Source organism: Musca domestica, unplaced genomic scaffold (genome assembly GCF_030504385.1).
Source record: "Musca domestica strain aabys unplaced genomic scaffold, Musca_domestica.polishedcontigs.V.1.1 209, whole genome shotgun sequence".
In the NCBI taxonomy this organism is placed as follows: Eukaryota; Metazoa; Arthropoda; class Insecta; order Diptera; family Muscidae; genus Musca; species Musca domestica.
Genome location: NW_026712257.1, coordinates 90,776 through 115,139, shown reverse-complemented (window position 1 = coordinate 115,139; position 24,364 = coordinate 90,776). Strand labels below are relative to the sequence as shown.

The following is a 24,364-nucleotide window of genomic DNA, read 5'->3' as shown; positions in this document are numbered from 1 at the left end:
TAGCGAAAGCAATGCATAATATATTATATGTTAGCAGAAATGAGAAGCCTTTAGTTCTATAAGTCCACTGATTGTGTGAAAAAAATATTTATATAGGTCATAGGGTTGTATGAACGAACGTACATAATGTCCGAGGATATATTTTTCCACTTGTTTCTCACACGAATTATTTGCCATGTTTTCGAACTATCTATGACCTATAGAAGCGATTTTAAGTCACCTTTTCCTCTGTTGAAATATCGAACATTGGTTTTATTGAATTGTATTTGGTTTTACGAAACCTTGTCTAGATTTAAAGAATCATATTTTTTCTCCAACTATCTATGTTACACTGTATCAATATACCACATTATATTCGAATAACCGTCCGTTTTAATACTGTTTTTCTATTACGAACTATTTTAATATTACTTTTGTATAAAACTTTATATGTTTGACAACTAACTTTCGCTTCCGTTTGTCTAATTTATTTTCCCCAGGATTGGTTCTCACGACAACAGTTGGTGCTCTTGGTGCTTTTTGTAAATATCATATTGGCCATAATCTTTTTCAAGATGCTGACATAGCGAACACTTTCGCCACCTCTTCATCAATTATTGTTGGACGACAGACAGATGCAGCAGCAGCAACAGCAGTTCCCGGAAATACCAAAGCTAGAACAACAAGAACAAACATTTAATACAACTTTGTTTCGTTTAGACTCAGTTTTTCTTAGCCAGAGAGCAGCAGAAGCACAATCGACATCATGTCATAGTTCTACACAAACTTCGTTTATGGGAAGGAAGAAATAAGATAACATCCTGGTTTTATGGCTGGAATGTGAAAAACAAACAAGGTCTCCGGCAGCCTCTCTTCTGTTTCTGTCTCTCTCTTCCACTCTTAACTATCTATCATTATATAAAATAATTTTAAATCATTTGAATTTAAACAAATGTCTTATTTAATAATTTATTTTTCTAAATACATAATTATATATTAATAAATATTATATACTTTATATTTATATATATAAAAACTAAATATATATTTATATAATTTATTTAGCATTTGCAGTAAAAGAAATGAAAACAAATAAAAACATGAATGAATGAAAAACAAACAAATGTAAAGAAACAAAACGTAAGTGAAGCAAGAAAAACAAACAAACACACACACATTTACTTCAAATACCTATTTAGACTGCAGAAATTTGTCAAAAACAAAAGAAGAATAAGAATTATTAATTTTTAATTGTTGTAATCAAGCGAAACAATATATTAGAATTTGAAAACCAAATAATATGTACATTGTATATATTTTTATTTATTTATTTTTAAAAAAAAAAGCAAACAAAGAAAGAATGAAGAGTCGCTTGGCTGACTCAACACAACACACAATCATTGTTACAAAAAAGGCAAACAAATCGATGATTGTCAGAGGAAAACAATTTTTTTTTGGTCAAGCATTTCATTTTCAGAATGCTGTAAAATCAAACTTCCCCGCCCTTTCCCTCCAAACGCAACCAACCAACCAATAAGAGAACAAAAAAAATTAAATATAAATAAATTTAGTATAGCAAATATATAAACTTAAATAGAAACTACGAGAAGAACAACAAATATGCTGAGACAAAAAAAAGAAAACTTTAAAAATATATATTTAATAGAAACACTCTTTAAAAAACAACAACAAACGAATTTTGTACACTTTTTAAAAGCTCTACTAAATTATATTAGCGAACAAAAAATAATAAAATTAAAATTACTATTAAAATTCAAAATTATTTCCAAAAAAAGAAATCAAGATTACATTTCTGAAATTACATCCCTCTCCACCAAATGGCGAAATGATTTTCTTCTAATTCTATTTTTTTTTTAAATCCTGTTAATCATTGATGCAAAAAAATATATCGGGGAGTTATGTACCCATAGGAAGTGGATTAATGTGAAAATTCTATAAAAATAAAATACAATCTAAAAATAAATACCAGTTTAATTCCAACCTTTTTGTTGAGAGAATTGTTTATCAGGCATCTGAAGCAAAGTGGACAATATTATGCACATTTTTTAAGTTATGTGACCCCATGGGTTCTTTAGGGCTGAAAAGATTTTTAATAAGGGCATTTTGGTTTTCGAAACTACACTTGGTCAATAAGTGTTTTATTTTACAGGCCTTTTTTGTAACAGGAAAAGGAAATTTCAGGATTTTGTTTTCTTTTTGTGACCCCATGGGTTCTTAAGGGCTGTATGGATTTTTGATTGAATATCAAAGAGAGAATTAAGAATTGAAGCCGAACGGGAAATATTAGGTCTACATTACAGGCCTTTTTTGTAACAGCCAGAAATACAGATTCGGCTCCTGACAACCTCGGTGATAACAGTCGCTTGTCTATGATTTATAATTTTCGGCATCTGAAGCAAAACGGGCGATTGGTTTTGCAAAAAGGAAATTGCAGATTTTTTTTTGGTTCTTAGAGCTGAATGGAATTTTGATTAGGGCGTAATGGTTTTCGAAACTACACAGGCGTTTTATTTTGGAATATCAAAGATAGAATCAAGAATTTAAGTCAAACGGGAAATATTGGGTCTACATTACAGTCCTTTTTTGTAACAGGTAAACAGAGAGCCTTGATTCCTCCGTAATAATAGTCGCTTGTCTATGATTTTTAATTCTTGGCATCTGAAGCAAAGCGGGCAATTGTTTTTGCAAAAAGAAAATTTCAGATTTTATTTTTGTTTTTTTTTTGTTTTTTTTTTTTTTTTGACCCCATGTGATTATTGACAAGGGCATTTTGATTTTTGAAACTATACAGGTGTTTTCTTTCTAAATATCAAAGGGAGGATCAAGAATTGGAGCCGAACAGGAAATATTAGATCTACATTACAGCTTTTTTTCGTAACAGCCATAAATACAGATCCTAACCACCTCGATGACAACTGTCGCTTGTCTATGATTAATAATATTCTACATTTTGTAGAATCCAATTCAATTGGTTTTAGCTCCATATGAATGGACAACATTAAAAATTTTAATTATGGGCTATAAGTATAGCAAATCTCAATTTTTTCTAAAATCAAATACGATGCGTGGAAAGATTAGTCATTTTCGTACCTTTGGAGTTATAAAACAATACCTTTTTCTTAATGAAATCAGATGGGCACAAATAGCATCAGTTTGTTTATATCTCTTTCGTGATGAACTTTATGGTCTGAAATACACAGTGAAATAGAAAGCAAAAACTTTGAAATGATAACTCACATTTGTTGCTGTAAGCAACAATTCAATACAAATTCATATTTTTTATAAAACAAACAATTTCATAGTTCCTTTGTATGATAAAATTTAAAGGTAAACACACCTTGAATAAAACGACTTTTTGATTGACTTCATTTGGCTGAAGTTTTAGATCAAGTATCTGATATATTGTGGAATCGCAAAAAATATGTGAATAATTTGTGAGAATAATTTTTCGGGGCCTCCCAGTCACACATCAAATTGTCTTGCGAAAATGTATGCAACTTTGACAGTATTTTTAAATGTTTATACCTGTTAGAAGAGAACTTGTCCAAAACAATAACGCAATGACATAATCCACTGCTACATTACAAAGGACAATGTTGTAAATAGTCCATAGCTTCTGGATCACGTAGTCCAGAATTATTTGCAGTGATATAGTTGTGATTCGAAAAGTCAATTTGCAATGTGACGAGGACTGACTCTGATTGATGTTATTATTTTGAAACTTCGTTGAAAGATTTTGACTTACATCAGCAACAAATTGAACAAAAAATTAAATTGTTACAGATGTGAGATTAAAACGTAAACTATCGACAAAATTTAATAGTTACACGACCTAGTTTTATAATATATTTATTTTTATATCTATTTTCTAATAGAAAATTATCACAATTTTTATGAAATGTATCATATAACTCGATTACATACACAAAAACACTCAATAAACTACGCGTATACATAAATATTTATAAATAATTATGTTTGCTTAATTATTTTACTTTTTTCTATTTGTTTAGTTAAATAAATGTGTTTCTTTTCAACTGTTTGTTTTTGTTCTTTATTTTAAATATATAAATCAAATAGAATTTATTTAATTATAACAAAATATAAATAAATTTGAATAAATGAAATCATATAGAAACAATGACCTAAAGTTCGTAGAAGTTTTGATGGAATATATTATTTTAACACGAGCAAAATATTTAGCTGTAAAATGGACCACAACAACAAACAGCACGACGGAGTGCGTAAATATTGGGCAAATGTCCTTGGTCAAAATGCTAAGGTAATGTCTGGGCAGTGCTCCGTGACATAGTTTCAAAATCGAAATCTTCTAAAATGGATTTTGACATAAACGGGGCTTCTAACATATTGTAGTGTTGTAGGGTATCACATGGTCGGCCCCGCACGACCATAGCCTTTGCTTACTTTTTATAAAATATGATTTGTTTTGTTTCGGAGTATTATTCTAATATCCTTGCTATTTGTCTGCAAAAATCTATCACACATTGCCCCAAGCAAACTGTACAATAAGGACCAAATATGTAGCTAAAACTGAAGCTGATGTATTTTCATCAAAAAAAGTTGAAAGGTTAAAAACTCTACTCCATGGGATTGCGTAATTTCCACAATCTTCTTCCTAAAAGTCACCCTCGATTTCAAATATTTGTTTTTTAATATCTAAGTTTTTAAATTCGCCTTGGTTTGGGAAACATATATCTTCGAATTTTTCTCTAACACTAATAAACACAACAAAAAACAAGTGCAATTACTCTAAAGATTGGCAAACTATTCGTATAAGTCTAAACTATTGAAAAACCCCAAAAAAATCTAAACAAGACAAAACATAACTAAGATCCAAATTAAAAAAAAACTAAAACATTTTTATACGTATCACTTTTTTCGGAATGGAAACCAAAAAGAATAAAGAGAAAAACTACTTATGATTGTTAAATCAAGCCAATAAAAATGGCTTAACAAACAAGAAAATCAAACCAAATTTTTAAATAATTAATTTAGAGATAAAATTTGTAAATCATAAGGCCAAAACAATGAGAAAAACAAAGAAAAAAATACATTTAAAGACAAACATAAAATAGTAAGCATTAAAAAATATATTACGACATTATTTTGTTTTTGAAGCTTACAAAACAGTAACAACAACAAAACAATATTGGAATTATAGTACTGATTTTGCAAGCGATCAGTTTTTATTCTCAAAACTAAAGTAAACATTTACCAAAGCTAAAAAACAACCTATTTAATTATAAACAATGAACAAATATTAGCTTTCATAAATGCTCGCATGTCATGGGCCCTAAATATTATATATTCATACTACATACCAAAAAATATATACATATATATATACATACATATATTGTAATCAAAATACCAACAAAAATGCATCCCATTATAATAATACAATTTTAAGAACAATGGGAATCTGAAGAGACATTTTGAATGAAATTCAATGAAAATTCAAATAAATGCTATCATAAAAAACCAAATGCAGTATTTCAATTTCTTAAAGAAGTAAAAAGCCGTAAGAACTTTGGATACCTTCCACCATTTGGAACGAATTTGGCAATTTAAAAAAAAATAAAATCCGTTAAAAATTTTGTTAAAATCTTAAAAATACCAAATATAGCCGTAATATTAAGGTCTAATAGACGAAATGGACCTGCATAGGCAACTTTTGTCATAAGCCATTACAATATTCAAATGCGAAACTTGAAAAAAATATAGGGAGGAACCGTTATTTGGGGGTCTATAAGAAGACGTGGACCTGCACAGACAATTTTTTGTCATATGCTGTAGTATCCATTACGAACTTCAAATACCAAATTTGAAACAATTCCGGTGAATAATGTCGCTAAAATCAACAAAGTACCGAATATCGGGAGGGACCGTTATATGGGAGCTATACGAAGACGTGGACCTGCACATACATTTTTCTATCTTAAGCTGATGATGTAAACAAATGCATGTATAAAAATGTTTGCAAAAAAAAAAAAATTATTTTTGTCAAATCCTCAAAATTAATCTTCCACAATATCACGATGAGGTCAAGTAGTACTTTTTGAAACGATTATTACCCCACCGATTTTAGAAATAAGAATCGATACTCATAACATTTGTCTTGGATTATCCTTTAAAAATTTTAAAGGACAATAAAGCAAATCTAACATTTGCCTATATTTAATAGCTTATGGAGAAACAATATTTTGTTTATTAGAATACTGGTCAAGCAGTTAATGTTATATGGAGTTATCTTCATATTTTCCAATTTAGATTGACAAAAAGTATTAGTCTGAGACACACAAATGGATCAAGAATCATAAAAGATATAACTAAATCAAAATTTAAAATATTGGAATCAATTCCAAATAGATACAATGTAAAATATATAGAGGGATTAAAACTAATTTAAAATAAATTAATTTGAACTTACCCCAGATATTGGTGCGTGGTATCTAAAAAAATAAAAAGTTTTAAAATCAAAAAAACTAGCCTAATTAGATAAACTTACCTCACTTACTGCCGATGGTAAAAACTTTCATAAATGACGAAAAGTTGCACTAAAATCCTAGATCCGCTTGAACATAGTATTTGAGAAGGAATTTCCAAAATGGTAAATCTTTAATTATGTCCATGGAATTTATGGAGCAATAACGTAATTTATTAACACAAAAGATATCTCTACAACAGTTGCACCAGTACCCAACAAAGTTATATAGTCTTGAAAACTGTTGTGTGGAATTATTACATGCATCCTCGCTTCAAATTTTCCCGACATCCATATCAATGAATATTTTTCAAGGGCAATCGATTCCACAATGTTTAATAAATTAACGAATTTGTAACCGAAACCTATTTTAATATTTGAACATTGCCGTTGTGATTGAACTCAAAAACTTTCCAGGGGATCACTTTTAGTTCCAGAAGTAAAATGAAAGCCATGTCAGGACTTCTTTCATGCCAAAGATATAGTCTGGAATTAGATGCACTCATGACTTAATAAATCATCTGGTATTGAACATTTGCCAGAGTATTTATTACCCGAGAAATTGGTTTGAGTCACAGGATCAGGAGCAAATTGATGAAAAATTTAAAATAATTTATCTTGGAAGTTTTAACGCATTTAGTATTCTATGTTTGTACTTACCTCAGAAAATTGGACACTTCCAATGCAAATTAATTGCAAAATTTTCACTTTCTGTCGTATAGGACTTATTCCATCTTATATTCCGAATACACAGTATGTTTCTGTTCAAAAAGTCCTGATTAGGTTTGGGTTCATTGGCCATTTCCAATTAGAATTCGAGCACGTTACATGTCTAGCTTTAACAGGATTCCATTATTTGTTGTTGGTTATATTAGGGAAGGCCGAAAAAAGCGGGCAAGGCAAAATCAATCAGGGCTATTTGATCTGGGAAACATGTTCTTGCATGTTCCAAATTGGTTGTTGCATGGCAAATATATATTCTTCGACGTTCCAATACGAGAAGTGAACAAAAAAGTATGCTAGACACTTGAAAGTACGCCAAATAACTTCCTCTAACACTGGCTTTTTGCTTATCAATAGTTTTTTCGACCGATTTACATTTGTTATTTATCATTATTTCATATGGTTGTTCTATTGCCATATTCACTTCAAAAAATTCTTTTCCCCAAATTCTTTTACCTAAAGCACTCGCGACTAAAGGAAACCGACAACAATTGCCACCGAAACGCATTAAAATCCCTCCTTTTTTATTCAGAATGCCAATTATACAGCAAATTTTGCGCGTTAACGTAAACTTGAACTTTTGCAGACTCAGTGTTGCATTTTTGAGCAATTGTTGCCACATTTCATACAAATATAATATTAGGGAGACTCACATTACAATGATTGTTGTTTACTTTCCCTTACAATAATGAAACTTGACTTTGTTAATGATCTCCCCTTGTTATGCGGAATAATAAATAAATTGGGTCCGTTAATATTCTAATGGTCAAATACAAAATTCGAAAACTACAATTTTGTTGAATTCTCTTAATTTCCTTGCACGATATTGCAATTTCGTGAGTACCCTTCAAAAAACTAAAAATTACAATTTGGATGACAAAACTTAATAATTAATAAACATATCCGCCAAAAATAAGTTGCCGGTCAAGCTACCATATATTGCATACCCGAATTTTCGTATAGATCAATATGTCTGTTAACTATCTTTCTAGCTCATAACCTTGCCTTTTTTGACAAAATTAAATCGAGTTCGATTATTAGCTCAAGACAAATAGTGAAAAAATAGTAACAATTATGTATCTTTTAAAAAAAAACGAAATATGTTTCCGATTTCTTTTTATTAGGACTATAAATAATATATTGTTGTATTACATCCCATGGTACAATGAATACAAGGTAGGCTAACTTTGAAAAAATTGCAAGTATAGATGTCTACCTGTTTGGCTTGTAATGTCAGAATTACTATAAAAATAATTAAAAAGCAAACAACCTGTTGCATTGATTTTGAATAAATAATTTAAAACCGCGAAAACTGAATGAAAGGTCAAAATTTCTTTTCAAAAACATGTTCTATATATCTCCTATGGTTTATTTCGCGACAAAAACTGTAGATTTTGTTGATGCATACGATGCATAAGCATTTTGAAAACTCCTAAATTTGAATATTTTCTGAACATTTTTTTATTATTGAAAATAATACACATACATAAACAAATGAAGTTGACATATTAAGCCAGAAAAATAAAAAATTAAAATCATATGGTAGTACTGCCCTACCTTAAATTCATTGTACCATATTACATCCATACAAAGGTTTAAATATTTTCTATAAGGTATATCGCTTTAACAAACGGGTACAATATTCGGATGTATGCTTTTGATATCCTCAAATAAAAAAATTACATTTTCTCTCGTCCAGAACTGCAAGAATGTAAAAGTTTTTACTACGATAAAGTCGGTTATCCTTCCTTATGAAATCGAAAAAAAATTGAAAAACCTGTCGATTCTTGTAGGTTCTGGAATAGAGCAATAGCTAGCTACCAGCTGATTACAATTGTTTTCTAAGTGTGCCCGACTTCTGCCATTTTTATGTATTTATGTATTTATTGTTTTGAAAAATGAAAACAAAATATTTTGAAAACCAATGATTGGAAGACATATAGATTTCGGTTCGCTCATTAAATCCATTAACCAGGTTAGCCATGAATTTGAAAGATTGAACAGTTTGGATCATATTTTTGAGCAAAAATCCGGGCATTTCATTTCTTTTTCGCGTTTTTTACTCATTTTAAAAATAAGGAAAAGTATGTTTAATGAGCCTGACACAAAGCGGGCATAGCTTCAGGGCTGTATTTCTGTGGTAATAGTGGTAAGTTTTTAAAAACCTCTTTTCTGTTCCTGCAAGGCTCTAAATCTTTTTACTACAATAACCTATTTTCTTTTTATGGTATCGAAGAAAAACGCAAAACTAGTAGATTCCTGCAGCTAGTACATTTAAATAATTCTGCTCATATTGTATCTAGAACGATATATCGCTATAATTCTTCTTGCACGTAGCGCCGCCCTGTTGCAACCAAATGTTGCCAATGTGCTCCTCTTCAATTCTTGTGAACAAAAACACGTTCAACATGGCCCTCTGGATTAAAAACCGCACCAAACAGTGATTCGTCTTGGATGCACCGTGAATATATGCGTACGAGGTTTCTGTGCATCAAAAGCGAAACATTTTGGCCTGTTCCAGAACTAGAAGATTTGTGACATTCTTGAACATCGAAAAAAAAATTGTGAAACAAGTTGATTCTTGCAGGTTCTGGAACAGAGCATTTGCTTTTTTTATATATGGAGCTGATGCTTCTTCTCTTCTTCCAAAATACACATTCTGCAATTTAATGTCGCAATATGTCCCAGCGTTGTTCAAATGCTAAATGGATGGTCATGTACAACAACAAATGATTATTCCAGATTGATACTGCCTGTGTGTTCCAGAAACTGCAAAATAATACGATTTTTCCGCTATAATAATAATAATAATAATAATAATAATAATAATAATAATAATAATAATAATAATAATAATAATAATAATAAGGAAAATGGTTTTTCTTAGTAACATAGTTAAATTCTAGTAGATTCTGATGCAGACCTTTTTATTTCTTGTTTTTGTTATATTTATTATTTGCATTGGAACAATTGGCCTTATATATTTTAATTAGTTCCAATAAATACGTGGAAATTTCGCCAGAGAGAAAGAAAAATAAAAGTTAGTATTATGAAGAAGGATCGAAGAGAAAGTGTAACTTACTTTTTTCAAGTCCTTCTGTTCAACAAGACTTAAGCTGGGAATACATAAAGCGCATATTTGGCTGGCTTAAGTCATCGGTTGGCTTCTTCGTAAATGAACAAAGGAGTTTTAGGTTGACCTAGTTCGATTTTGGCCCTAGACTCCTTTGTTCACTTCCGAAGAAGCCAGCCGATGACTTAAGCCAGCCAGATATGCTCTTTATGTATTTGCAGCCTTATATTTCTTTTCAATCCAGATTATTTATTAACAGTCATATTCTGATTTCATTTTATGGCCATGTGAACCCTCTTAATACTTTTAAAATATGCGTGCAACAAATAAATGTAAAAGTATGGCAACATGTCAACATCTAATAAGAATAAGCAACGCAACTCTGTGCTGCAACATTTCCGTGAGTGCGCCAAAACTTTGTGGCAAAGCTTTCAGCAATTAGTTTCCAATTCATGATTGACCATGCTTAGAGTTGCCACATAGATAGGCTTGATAACATTGCCATCGTAATACGGCAACTCACTGTCGGAAGAATTGGCAAGAAAAACACAACACTGCAAGGATGATGATGAAGCTTTTGTTAACGCGCCAATTTTTGCCAGTTTCCTTCCTCCATTCGTGAAAAAATATGTCGGTACGGTAGTAATTGTATTTTTTCAAGCATTTTCGTTTCGCGTCGCGAGTGTTTAATGTAGTATCCGGGAAATAGAGTCTAGAAAATTGAGAATATTTCTAGAAAAAATATTCCTAACAAATATTACAACTTAAAGAAAATACAAAAAAATGGAATTTTGTGAAACTCATTAGAAAACCAAAATGACAAATTGCAAAAAGAAGATAGAATTTTGTCGAAAAAATATTTAAAGATATAATTAGGACAATACTGCTTCACGTCCATTGGTTTAATGTGTAACTTAAATGGAAACAGGAAACCGTCTTCCCATTTCGATCAAATTGGAACGGAATATGCTTTCAAATTGGATATGACCAGAAATATTTCAATTATCGGGCGTGCATGTGTTTGTTAATTTTGATTGTGTTCGGTTCGGTACGGTAACGTGTTTAAAAAGTGTATAAAATCTGGACGATCTTATCGAGATATTAACATCTTTGATTGGTCAAAACTGCAGAAGCATTATCTAATTCCCAAAACGATGACAGAAAAGGGTAGAAAGGTAAGTTCAAATTTAATTGCAAAAAAATTTAGAATTTTTTAAATTTATAATTCTTTAATTTTTTACTGTAGCATAAATCCATTGAAAAGTATCCAAAAATGCTGTTACTCGTTCGAAACTGGTGAAGGTGCCTTATCCTTTCAGAAGGAATGCCAAAGTGTTCATACATTGTTATAATATCGATCGATGTAATCTACAAATCTGTCCCTTCGAATCTTATAAGAAAAGCGGTTGTGTAGACAGTTTTTATCGAAGCAACAATCTAGTGATTCCGAAAAATAGACGAAGTCATACTCGATATGTATGTACACATATTCAATGATTCAATAAGACGCGAGAGATTTCGAAAGAACAAATCGGGAGAAACAAGATTAAATATATCGGTAAGTTATAAAATTTTATGTAAGATTTTCATAAAAATTTAATTTTGCATATTAATTTTAGATGTCAAATGTTATTCATCGTTCGCGTCTGGTGAAGATCAATTATTTTGGGGTAAGTTTACTGAAAATTTATTTTATTTTTATTGGTTTATTCGATATCAATGTACAGAAAGCCTTCAAGGTAAATTATATATGCAATGGGAGATTACATAATTCCAATACAATGGAAATGAAAAACATTGCCAAATGGGCCATTTTATTTGGAGTAATTTTCTAAATATAGTTTTAAATTGAAGTGCAGAACTGTAGTTGACAGGGATGAACAGAATTAAATTTTGGATTAAGAAACAGGACACATTTTCTGGCTCACCTTTGGAGTTTTAATCAATTAAAAATTCAATTATATGTCGATCTAAAAATGAAAACGAACGAAAAACAACTTAAATTTAATTTCTGAATTTGCATTTTTGGAAACCTAGGAGTTTTTCTCTCACATTTGATAAAGATAATTACATTAACAATTTCTTAATCTTATATGACCCATTAGTATAGTCAAATATGATGTTGAAGACTGTTATTGAAAAGTTTGAAAAAAACATATTTATACCATCATCCTCCAGAATATTTTCGCCATAATTTATTTATTCTCATGCCACGGTCGATTAAAACGAGCGGAGAGCGACCATCAGCTGTTATGGCGGTCCACACCATCACCATGGCGGGCGCTTGAGTTCTGGTGGCAAACCAAAGGTGCACATTTTCAGCTGACCTCTTTGGCAAGTAAACACGATAATTTTGTTTGTTTACAAACTGTTGGACAACGAATGTTTTTTCATCGAAGAAAACCAAATTCGGCAGTTCACCACTTTCGGCCAAGCGAAGCAACTCTTTAGCTCTTTTCAGTCTATTTATTTCTTTCTGTTGCGGTGTAAGTTATTGCACTTTTCGCAATTTCAATGGCTTTACCCCGAGCTCATTTTTCAATATTTGCCGAATGGAATATTGCGTTATGTTCAGCTCACGAGCCATTCTTCGGCCACTGCGACGCGGGTTTCGATCAAGTCGCTTCTTTATTTTCGAACCATTTCTGCTGATGTTGCTGTTTTCTTCCCTCCATTTCATTGACGTTGGGCTACGCTACCAGTATCACGGTAACGAGCGATGGTACGAGACACAAAATATTTTTTCGCATTTAAATGCTGGAGTGCTCTAACGATAACCACTTGTGGTTTTCCAGCCAAATATAAAGAAATCACAATATCACGCTTGAATTCCATTACGAATATCTGTTTTTCTGGAAAATTCTCACCAAAATGCTTTTTTACGCTTGTAAAAAATATAATGAGATGCCACCTGAATAATTTTAACCGCTGTCGGACGAGAGGCTTAGAAATGACAGCAGTCTGAAGTTGGTTGCAGTTTTTTCTTCTCATCCTGTATAACTATCTTTCAATCTAAATATCTATCTATTTATCTATGTTTACATTAAATTCATTTATAACAGAAGAAACAATCTAAATAGAATGTTTTAGAAAAACGAATGTTTAATATAGTATTTATTGTTTTAAATTATCAAAAATTGCTGATTGCTACAATATTTTATAAATATAGGTTGGTTTGCTTGTTAAATGATATATAAAGATTTTTTTTTTATTTTGCGTTGATGAAACGAAAAGTTTTAAGTTTCGCATTATAGAATTTTGTTTTGTTCTGTTAGCCATTTTCCATGAAAATAAACACAATTGATGATTACTAATGCTGTTTTTTTCAGACTGAATAACTAATAAATTAACACCACAATTATTATTGTTGTTGTTTATAGCAAAGGTTTAATAATAATTTACTTGATTTTGGTTTAAAAAAAATCAAGTAAATTATATTTTTTATTAAGGAAAACCAAGAAAGTTTTTTTTTCGAGTTGGCATCACTTTTTTTTCTTACTACTAAAGATTTGTAAAAATCAAATCTTTAAAATCTGTTTGGAAAACTTTTAACCTAGAAACTAAAGAGATAAAAAGGAAGAAAATAATAAAAGAAAACAGATGAAACTTAAAACGTTTGAAACAACATTAGAAATGAAAACTAAATACAAATGGTAATAATGGCCTACTAAACTTAAGAAATGAGGACTAAAAGCCAAGAAACTCATAAGGCTCCTGGTTTTAGTGAGAATGAAAGTTTTGGTCGTGAATTGTTTTTCCCTAAAATGACTTTTTGTTCCTCTTTTACGCGCTTCTCTTGTTCTTTGCGCATACGCTGACGTTCCTCGTCCATCAGTCGTTGTTCTTCGATAATGGCCAAACGTTCTTCAGCCTGGAGAGGGGAAAAAATAAAAGCAGGGTTATATTTCCTTTTTAAAAACTCAATATTTTACTCATGACTTACCAGTTTTCGCTGGGCTTCTTCAATTTTACGATTGTTTTCAGCCAAAATTTCTTCTAGCTCCTCGCGTTTTTTCTTTTCCTCTTCCTATAAATTAGGGAAATAATATACGAATGTTATTAAAAACGAATTTTATATGTAACAACGAAAACGTATAAATTAAAAACTAAACTGTGATTTAGAATTTAAACAAAAAAATTGATTTATTTCTTTTTTTCAAGAATGGAATAAAACAATTTTCATTTGGGAAATTGGTAATTGCATATTTTTTTGTTTTTGCAAGTTTAACATTTGAGAGGAGCGCACGCTGCTCGAATGACAGTTACTATTCATAGGATATATATACATACACATAAATATGTAATTGTTTAAAATATGGTGATACTTAACACTAAAAATAAAATTTTGTTGATTTTTTCTTTGTTTGATTTAAAAAGTTCATTTTGAGAGTTCTTTCATTGATGAGTGGCCTTCTTCTTTGCCATGTATGAGTGTTTTTTTCTGTGTTTTTTATTTAATCCATTTAAATTTGAAAATTTTTACTTACAATTATTTTTTATGAACACCGCGTTTCCAATACTTTTTGCATTTTATATCAAAATATGTATGTACAACATGTTATTAACAATTTTACTCTAAACATGTTATATCATAGCAACAATAACAACAACATTAACAAGAACAAAACATTGCAACAATGGTCGTTTGAACTTAAAAAAGAGGTATACAATTGTTTGACTCATATTTTTGTCATCTTCAAGTGATCTAAGATAGATGGAATGTTGTGCTAAGACAGATGGGATTCTCTTTTGTCTTCGGAAAGATCAGAGATTGTAATTTTTTTTGTGACTTCAAGTATATGTTTTATGTTTATAGACCAGTTAGTTCCATGTTATTCTTTGTTTTCCCTTTGTTTGAGAGATCGTTCCTGCCAGCCGCCACATGTCCTGTTCATTGCAGGATCATTGCATAAGGAATTTGTAGTTTCTGATTTTTGCGTTTATTCCCTGGTTGCTGATGCTAAATAGAAAACTTACTTCCTTTTTTAAGTCCACAACTGGTCTAGGCTCTGCTACGAAGGCTTTCTTTTTTGGTTTTGCCTTTTCTGAGATCGGTAGTAGTGGTTGTTGTACTTAGAACTTTGGAGTCGTTTTAAATTGTGTTTAAGTATTCAGGTTGTGTTTTTTTTTTTTTTGTAATTCAGTGTTTTTGAGTGTGTTTCAAAATATACAAGCAGAGAGCAAACACAGTACAGCAACACCTACCCGTTAAGAGGTAAGCCAGCCGTCCTTGTCTGCCCACACATATAAAATGGTTTGTTTTTTGTCAAAACTCCCTAAGAAGTTTTTTCAAAAATCAAAAATATTCGTTTCTTTTGAGTTTGTTTTTTTTGGAAAAATATAAATAATTAATAATTTGAACATACAAAAATCCTTAGTAGACTTTGTAGTTAAAGATTAAGTGTGATTAGAGGTGAGAATGAGAGAGGGGGGCGGGGTGGGGTGGTTGAGGGGAGAAAGCAAATGTTTTTTGTTTGTTTGGGGGTACATAGGACACAAATGTTCACATGATAACTATGAACACATCTGCTGTTTTGGGATAAAGGCTTTTGATGGTTAGGATGTTGAAAAGTTTAATGTTATTCATCGTCTTCATTACGATCATCATCATTGTAAAGGCTTGGAGTGTTGTTAATGTCACACAATAATAAGCTGCTCCAAGTGGTTTAGAAATTCCCTGAAAACGAGCACCTACCTCTCTGCGGCGTTCTTCTTCGCGTATCTGTTCACGCCTTCTCTCTAATTCTAACATCATTTCACGTTCCATTTCAGCTTTGGCTTCTTCAACGCGACGCTTCACCTCCTGTTCGATTTCGTCTCGTCGCTTTTCCAATTCTTCTTCTACACGTTTTTTCACAAGCATTTCAATGCGTTTGGAGGCTTCCTCTTCGATAATCTGTAAAATGAAATGAGAAATTAGATTATTAATGAGAAAGAGGTAGGGAATAAGTATTTCTGTAATTAGACGAGGCCCGATGATGTGAGTTTCATTGTAGAAACTCCGATTTTATCTGTAAGATAGATCTGAATGATATTCTTAAATAAATATTTCCTTTAGAAATGACTGTGGCCGTGTGAAACAGTGGCTACATTTGATTCAACCCTTCCAGTTTGGAGTACTTGCCGTTGTTCGACAATATTTTGGGTCGGTTGTACCTCCTAAAAATTGGTCTTTCTTAAAACATACGTTTCCAATTCCCGATTTTCAAAATGTTACCATAAGTAGCTGTTGCGGCTCTACATGCAACAACATAAACTTCACTTGCGCAAGCCTATAGCATGCAACAACATAAACTTCACTACAAAGTCTATAAGCGTTCTTGAATTCTTCTATCGTTTTCAAAACCGGCGATGATAAACAGGTTTTATTGCAAGGTTCTTGAGTTCATAAATCCAACTATCTATTAAAAATTATTTTGCGATTTGTCAAGAATGGAAAGCCATTGTGAGGCTTTCGAATTAAATAGCCGTTCTGAATCGCTCTAAGAAAGGATATCAAAAAAAAAAAAATAAATAAATAAATAAAAAAAATAATTAAGTCAATGACGAAGGAGCTACTTAACGTAAAATGTTCAACCCACGGAGATTTTAACAATTTTAAAAATTTTCAAATTGATCCGCAAGGACCCTTAAAGAAGTCGAAAGTCTAATATATTCTTAATTGGAATCCCTTAAGGATTTTCATTCTTTGCTTAAATTGTACTGCTTATTCCGGGATTTCCTAAATTATAAAAAGTTGGGGTCTGTCCCTGTAGATATAAAAAAATTGACGGGTGTATGGAAGTGTAAGATTCGGTGCAATGAATTATCTTACCTTTTGCTCGGCTTCTTTTTGTCTCCTCTGCCTTTCCATTTCGGCCAAACGTTCCACCTGTGTTAGAGCAAACACATTTATTTTTAATTTGATGATAAATTGGATTCAAATGAGCTTACCTCATCTAATTTCTTGTAACGACTCTTTTTGTGACGACTGCTTCTGTGACTGCTGCTATGTGAATCACTGTCTGTGTATGAGCTACTGGATGATGTCGATGACGAACGTTTTCGACTGGATCTATGATGATTGTGTTCACGCTCCCTATCACGTTCCCGTTCACGGTCACGATTTTCTTTTTTACTACTGGGAAAAGGAAAACGATTGTTATTAGTCTCAATTATCTTCGTAAATCGCTAAATATATAAAATATTAAAGCCTGATTTATTTTTAGAATCATGCCTATCCTATCCCAAGATAAATAGACATATGGCAATTTTGGTGGAATTGCAGGAGGCTGGAAATTTTTTCACTTTGGTGGTGGCCTATTCGCCGTGCTCTACCATGAAATACTGTGAAATGTATCTGATGAGGCATAAAAGTCAAGCCTTCACATTCCCTTAAATATTGGAAATGTTACCTTCTAGGATCAGGAAAGTCCTATACAAAATATATTCAATGAGATTTCCACAAGAAAAAGATTTGCGCCATAAGAAATGCTTGCATTCTATGTTCCTTACTTTAATTAAATTAACATTAGACAATGGGGGTGCAAGTATTTTTAGAACATAAACAAGGAAATAATATCCCTCAACTTCTTTTAACATGCCGTTCTAAACATTTGCTTCTTCTTCCTCCTCGGTTTTACTTATCAATATCTTCTTTTCACATTTCATTTTGGTACACACACAATCGCAACAACAGCACCACACGTAATAAAAACTGAAAAATCCACTATTGCCTGCCTGCCGTCGTCAGCTTGCTTCCTCACCTGTATTTGGATTTACTGCGTTTTTTATGTTTACTTTTGTGATGTCGCCTTTTAGGTGATGGACTTCTGGATCGTGAACCCATTTTGTTACTATTTAAATTAATTATTTATAATAAATTTAACACAATACAAAAAAGCAGCGTTCTTCCGTCTTCATTTGGAGATTTTTGCAAAAGTATTAGGGTTTTACAGATCGAAATGGGACTTATTGACATTTGATAGGGCAGGAAAACATGAAGGAGTAGGGATCATTCAATCGCTAATTCAGTTATCGATAACTGTGATACTGTTGAAAAGCTAAGGTTAATTTATACCAATTTAAATTGTAATAATAGCATGTTTCCATTGGAAACCGAACAACGTTGTTCGCTCTCAGAATTATGTACACGAATTAATCCGTTCATACGGCACGATTCGTAATTCATAGTAAAATAATTCCTTTTTTCAAAAAATTTGTTTGTTGATTTTAATGGGAATTTATACGAAAATACATGAAATTCTCACTAATATAAATGGAAGAAATGATTGTTTTTCTCCTAAAGATTTATTATATCATTAATTTTATAATTTTCATTCACGTTTTCAACTTTTTGTGCAAATGTTGACATTTTGAAAATATTTTTGTATTTTTCTATTTTTAAATTTTGCTGGAGAGACACTTGTCATACATGTTTTCTGCCGATACAAAGTTTTTGAAAATATTGCCTCTTTTGTTTGCAGTTTTCTGTGGAAATTTCAACTTGTGGATAAAATGCGTACCTCGAATCAGAGAGAAAACAAAATGTACTTTCGTTTGAATGTACATACGCCATGTAGTTTTCATTCATAATTTTCAGTCTTCCCAAAAATTTTTAAAATTTCATTAAATTTTTCTATTTTTAATTTTTAAATGTCATAATTTATTATTTTCGATAAATGCTCTCATTTGTTAGGGATGGGACATATTTTTTCGTTGTTCTGAGAATGATTTGATTTGGATAACGTACAAATATGAGTGTTCGCTCAGGAAATTTTGTGTGAAGAATAATGTAGTTTTTTCATAGTTAAGGGTCAAACAACGAATAGAGAGCGAATCAAGTGCAGTGGAAACGCCACATAAGTTCCATTGAAGGTGCGTAATAACTAATAAAGAATAATTGCAAAACGCTCATGTAGTTAACGATAGAATTAATGGCGCAATAATATAATTTTAAATTTTATTCTGGGAATGTTGTTGAGCGCATTGCGGGCTTATGTTCTCTTCAAATTTAGACATTTTCATATATTTGTCTTAAATAAGCGTAGAAACGGTGAAATTTCAGAAAAATAACCTACTTTTAATAATTTTATAAAAGGTTAAACTCTGTTTCAGAACATGCAAGGATCTGGAGGCTGAAGCCCGGTTTCTTTATGTCGACATGAAAGTGAATTGCTCTGTTCCAGAACCTGTAAGAGTTTACTAATCTTCCAATGTTTTTCGATATCATAAAGAAAAAATCGACTGTCGTAGTAAATATTACTACATTCTTGCTGTTCTGAATCAGAGCAAATTTAAAATAGAAAAAAAAATACTTTTCCAAATACATTTTCATACGTTCGATTTATTTAACATAAACACATTTCAATGGTATTTTTCGTATCTACTTACAGAAACCAGATCTGAGTTATGAATACTATAAATGATATTTGAATTACAATTTCAGACGAACGAACAAAATGTTTTACAAAGCAGAAGAAATTAAATTAATCTTAATATTCAATGCTGTAAACTTATTTTAAGAGTCAAACAGAAGTTTGGTAATATGAGTCACCCTATGTTGGTACTGGGTGTTCCAAATGTTCACACAATAGATTAATATTTTTGTACGTAATTTTAGTATATTGTCTTGACATACAGAGGGCGTTAGCATATAATAAACCCTGGGAAACTAAAATAGCAATTATTTGGATTTTTCTCTTCGTAATAATTAACAATGATAAATAAATAAAAATCCCGTTATAATTGAAATTATGGATTCGAATTTTTACATCAATCCCAATTAAATGTTAATTTTAAAAGCGAAAAGATTTGTTATATATTTTTTTAATGTTTACATGTGGTTAAAGTCTTAAATAAGCAATATATAAAAAATAACTTGGACGTATTGTTATCTTTTGTAATAGATGGCGTTAGCCATCATTTGCTCTTGGCATCACTAGATGTCTATAGTATAAAGTAGCTTAAACGCTTTGTTAATATATGCAACTGGAAAGCATTCAGTAGTCTTGCATTTTTACACCCTCCACCAACTTGTCATTTTGTTTGCAACACCTTGACTCCATAGTAGATAATCGTGTTTCTCCATAACAAACACTTTAAAATTAAAAAAAACGGCATTTGTCAAGTTATAAAAATTGAAATACTGAAATATTTATATGAATAGATGGTACGATTCATATAATTCAATGTTTGAAGATTATTTCAATCAAATGCGTACAGCGACTGCGGTACTTCAATGTTGTTTTCCAATGCGTCAATTGAAGTGTACTCGTCTGCATAGACATGAGCTTCAACACAGTCCCAGAAACAATAGTCTAAAGCCGTTAAACCTACCATCAGACAAAACCGCATATCATGTAAGTCAGGCTTTCGAATTTTGGGTGAAAAAAGTCGGATATCATCTCACAGTAGCGATGGTGAGCGATAACAGTTGCGTTAGGCTTTGCAGTATCTTTGAAGAATTACGGTCCAATGATGCCACTAGTCTATAAGACTAGAATATTTTTACTTGCCATGATCCCGTTTAAATGGATCAAAGGACCAAAACGTCCCCCTTCGTGAACCCCATAAGAGGTAACATTTTCGACACTATAAACCTGAAATGCACGGATTCCAAGAAAACTTAATCCAAAAATGTAATAAAGGTAAAAGAGAGGGAATTTTCCCTTATAATGGCGTTTCACATTTGATTTAGCAAAGTAGACTAACTTTATTCTGTTTTCATACACTTTTTCAAAAAAAATTTGAAAGATTCTAGCTTTGGAAAAGCCTCCATAAAATGCTAGATGCAGCGCTTAACGGACTTTGCTACATATAGAGTGATCACTTCGAGAAGGATTATATTATAAGGATTATATTTTGAAGATATACTTCGGAGCCGAGTTTCACAAAATATAAACGTACGTCCCGAAATTCACTCCATTGGGCTGATATTAGCCATTAATCCTGAACTCGGAATAAGGATATATATATGTGAGTTATATCCAAATCTTAGCCGATTTTGGTAAAATGTGGCAACGGTATATTTATTGTCGAATGCATATTACGAATGTGAGGGACTCAAACACCAAATCGGATGAATCATATATATGGGAGCTATAGCTATATCTAAACCGATTTTCACCAAATTTTATTTACTTGCTTCTAGACTGAATTGGGTCGGATGTGCCGAAATTCAGGTCATTTGGACTGATATTAGCCATTTGGTTCACAATTAACACGAAATCGGTTGAAGATATATGGGAGCTTTATCTAAATCTGATACGATTGTCACCAGTTTCAATAGGGTTCGTCCTTGGACCAAAGAAATATTTCTTGGAAAATTTCATCTTAATCAGATAATAAATGCGTCCTGCGTTTTGCTCACAACAATAAATAGATAGACGTCCGTCTATGGACTGACCTGCATAAATCGACTCAGAAAGTGATTCTATAAAGATCCTCAAAAGTAACTATGGACCTATCTCGCTTCCTTCAACATGTTACAATTAAATGCACAAAAACATAATATCCTTACCACTATGTGGTGTAGGGTATAAAGTTCTGCCCGGCCAAACTTTTTATATAATTCTGAAAGAACATACATTTCAAAAAAAAAAAAAACTTCTCAAATGATAGGCCTTAATGAAGACGTGTTCCTTTATAGCTAATTTTTTTGTCATAGGCTGTACTTTGTACATTACGAACTTCAATTACAAATTTTAAAACAATTCTGTTGAATAATACCGTTATATGGGGGTTATTCAGAGTATTCAGTACCTATTGCGAACTTCAAATACGAAATTTGAAACAATTGCGGTGAATAATATCGCTAAAATCATCAAAACACCGAATATCGGGATGTATCGCCATCGGGGGGTTATACAAAGATATGGACCTTCATTCGCAATTTTTTGTCATAGGTTGCAGTACCTATTGCGAACTTTAAATGCGAAACTTGAAACAACTCCGGCGAATAATGTCGCTAATATCATCAAAATACCGAATATCGGGAGGTACCGTTATATGGGGGCTACACGAAAACGTGGACATATGTCTGCAAAATTTTAGCGTTCTATCTCCATTCGTTCGAAACATAGCGTGATTACAACAGACAGAAAGGCAGACAGACGGACATCGCTATATCGACTTAAAAGTTTGCGCTAATCCAGAATATCTACTTTGTAGGGTCTATCGAGGAGGAGGATTTATAAATGGAATGACAATGTTAATATACCCTCCATCTATGCGAGTTGAATGCATTCCTAATATCGTCACAATGATTTACAGATAAGAAAATATTTTAACATTTGAAATTGGGAGATAGTCAAAAAGGCATTCCTTCTCCCTACTCCCAAAACTTCTCAGAAATTAAAACAAGATTGCAGAGAAAGTAAAAGTTTCGAAGAATTCGATAAAAATCTTGTCCCCTATTTCTTTGTCTAATGAAATATTTCACCCAATTATATTAATATTTAAGGTGTTGTTTGGATATTAGCTGTCATTTTTGCTATCCCTACTGGTGTCTAGCTGATTAACCTGTTTCTTCCCCTTTCCGCTCACTCCAAAATTTCCAACGGGGGCATTAGCACGCGTTTTGTGACAAATACTTGGAAATTGATCCAAAAAAAAAAATGCTCTGTACTGGATAAACGCTTTGTATGGCTATTACAATCTTGTTGTACCTTGACAATTGTACACCAAGACAATCGATCAATTTTTTTTTTGATTCCAACAATTATTTACGCACCCGTGAGCGGCAATACCCCACACTGTATGCTGCTGATTTTGGTTGGTAGATAAAAATCCCCTGAAAAAAAAAAAAACGAAACAATGTGACGCACAAACAGCAGGAGCTGATATCAATTTTCATTATCCGCCAAATTCGATGGAAAGATCTCTTCGTAAACAGTGGCTGGCTGGTCAGTTGTTTTGATTCGGTTTGGTCTGGTGTCACAAATCGATCACTCACTTACGCTCACAACCTTTTGACAAACACTTACAATTTCTATTACAAAATTTAACCCGGATTTGTGACAAAGACGACAGCTCAACTGCTCAAGCTTGGCTGTCACTTCAAGTCAGGCGAAAGGTCTATCTGTCTGTCGAATAACCAATCGATAGCTGGCTGATAACATGTCAAACGATTAGCTGGAATTAGCGAGACCACACGGACGTCTGAAAGCAGTAAACTCGCACATACTTGTGAAGATGATTAATTAGATCAAAATAATTAAATGCCAAAAGTGAGACATACATTTCGTTCGACAGGCATTTGAAGTCGTATTTTGGCCCGCATCCAGTTAGGGACATTAAGCTAGCCAAACCCAGTTAAGTTGCTTCGGAATTTGAAATAACTCAATCGGAAATTGAACGTAATGACCAACATGATAGTATGTATAGTGGCGTTATTTTTAGCTCGACCGAACGTCGAAGTGTTGGCCAGGTTCGTTTTCTGTGTGTCTTTTTTTTTTTTGCCGAATTATTATTTATCGTTTATGATCGTTGGCCGTCTTGTGGTCTCTCTCACCAAAAAATTGTATATCCATTAAGAGGTCTTGCTGTGTTAGACATTTTGGAGCTTTAGCTGTGAATATTATTATTTCTTCATTTAATTTTTATTTTTTTCATTTTTTTGGAGGTTTGTATCGAATAATTATTGCTGCAACTTTAAGCGAGGTCGTTTGGTTGTTATTCGTTTGTGGTGCGTCAGCCATCGACAGCAGCGGCGGCGGCTTATTGTTTTTGATCCAATTGAAGTGACTGGGCAAATGATGACGGCGCAAAAAAGCACACATACTCTTAGAAATTTAAGAAAACCCCAAGCTAGCGAAGGGAGCAAGAAACAACATCAACTTGGAGATTATTATCTCCTTCAACGGCGAAATCGCCAATAATACTTGAGAATGTGTAAGTAAGTGTCTGTGCAGGAGATGTGGAGTTGTGGCAGAGTTACAGGGTTGGAGGAAGGAAATATAAAAGGCCTTGAAGGTTTCGCCGTAACTATTTTCCCAAAATGCGATTTGTGGAATTTGTAGATTTGATGGGTGTATTATAAGCCGATATTCTCTCTTTTTTTGATGGTCAGTGAAAATAGTCAG

At 32.2% G+C, this 24,364-nt stretch overlaps 2 protein-coding genes across 8 annotated transcripts in view; one reads left to right on the top strand and one right to left on the bottom strand.

The window, feature by feature from the left end:
* The window catches only part of LOC101892400 (uncharacterized), a 51,436-nt gene extending 46,560 nt beyond the window's left edge, over positions 1-4,876 (top strand). For all 6 annotated transcript variants that reach the window (XM_059122628.1, XM_059122627.1, XM_059122626.1 and 3 more), the window contains one exon: positions 480-4,876. In XM_059122628.1, coding sequence (XP_058978611.1) covers positions 480-566 — 87 coding nt within the window. In that variant the 3' untranslated portion in view covers positions 567-4,876. The remainder of the gene's footprint in view (positions 1-479) is intronic.
* Positions 4,877-13,382: 8,506 nt separating this feature from the next.
* Positions 13,383-18,238, bottom strand: LOC101890203 (UPF0430 protein CG31712). Of its 2 annotated transcripts, none has more exons than XM_005186722.4 (6): positions 18,047-18,238; positions 17,235-17,421; positions 17,116-17,172; positions 15,997-16,197; positions 14,245-14,328; positions 13,383-14,172 (listed from the first exon to the last, which is right to left on the bottom strand). In XM_005186722.4, the coding sequence occupies exons 1-6, from the start codon at positions 18,127-18,129 to the stop codon at positions 14,005-14,007; spliced, it is 780 nt and encodes a 259-aa protein (XP_005186779.1). In that variant the 5' UTR covers positions 18,130-18,238; the 3' UTR covers positions 13,383-14,004. The 2 variants fall into 2 exon arrangements, with proteins under 2 accessions (XP_005186779.1, XP_005186780.1); XM_005186723.4 differs by having other exon boundaries at positions 17,235-17,418.
* Between the last annotated feature and the right edge of the window lie 6,126 nt (positions 18,239-24,364).

Excerpts from the sequence above, each read along its gene's own strand:
- LOC101890203 (XM_005186722.4), bottom strand. The coding sequence starts at position 18,129 with ATGGGTTCACGATCCAGAAGTCCATCACCTAAAAGGCGACATCACAAA. Across the intron at positions 17,422-18,046 it reads CGCAGTAAATCCAAATACAG|TAGTAAAAAAGAAAATCGTG; the intron begins GTGAGGAAGCAA and ends TCCTTTTCCCAG. Across the intron at positions 17,173-17,234 it reads GTTACAAGAAATTAGATGAG|GTGGAACGTTTGGCCGAAAT; the intron begins GTAAGCTCATTT and ends GCTCTAACACAG.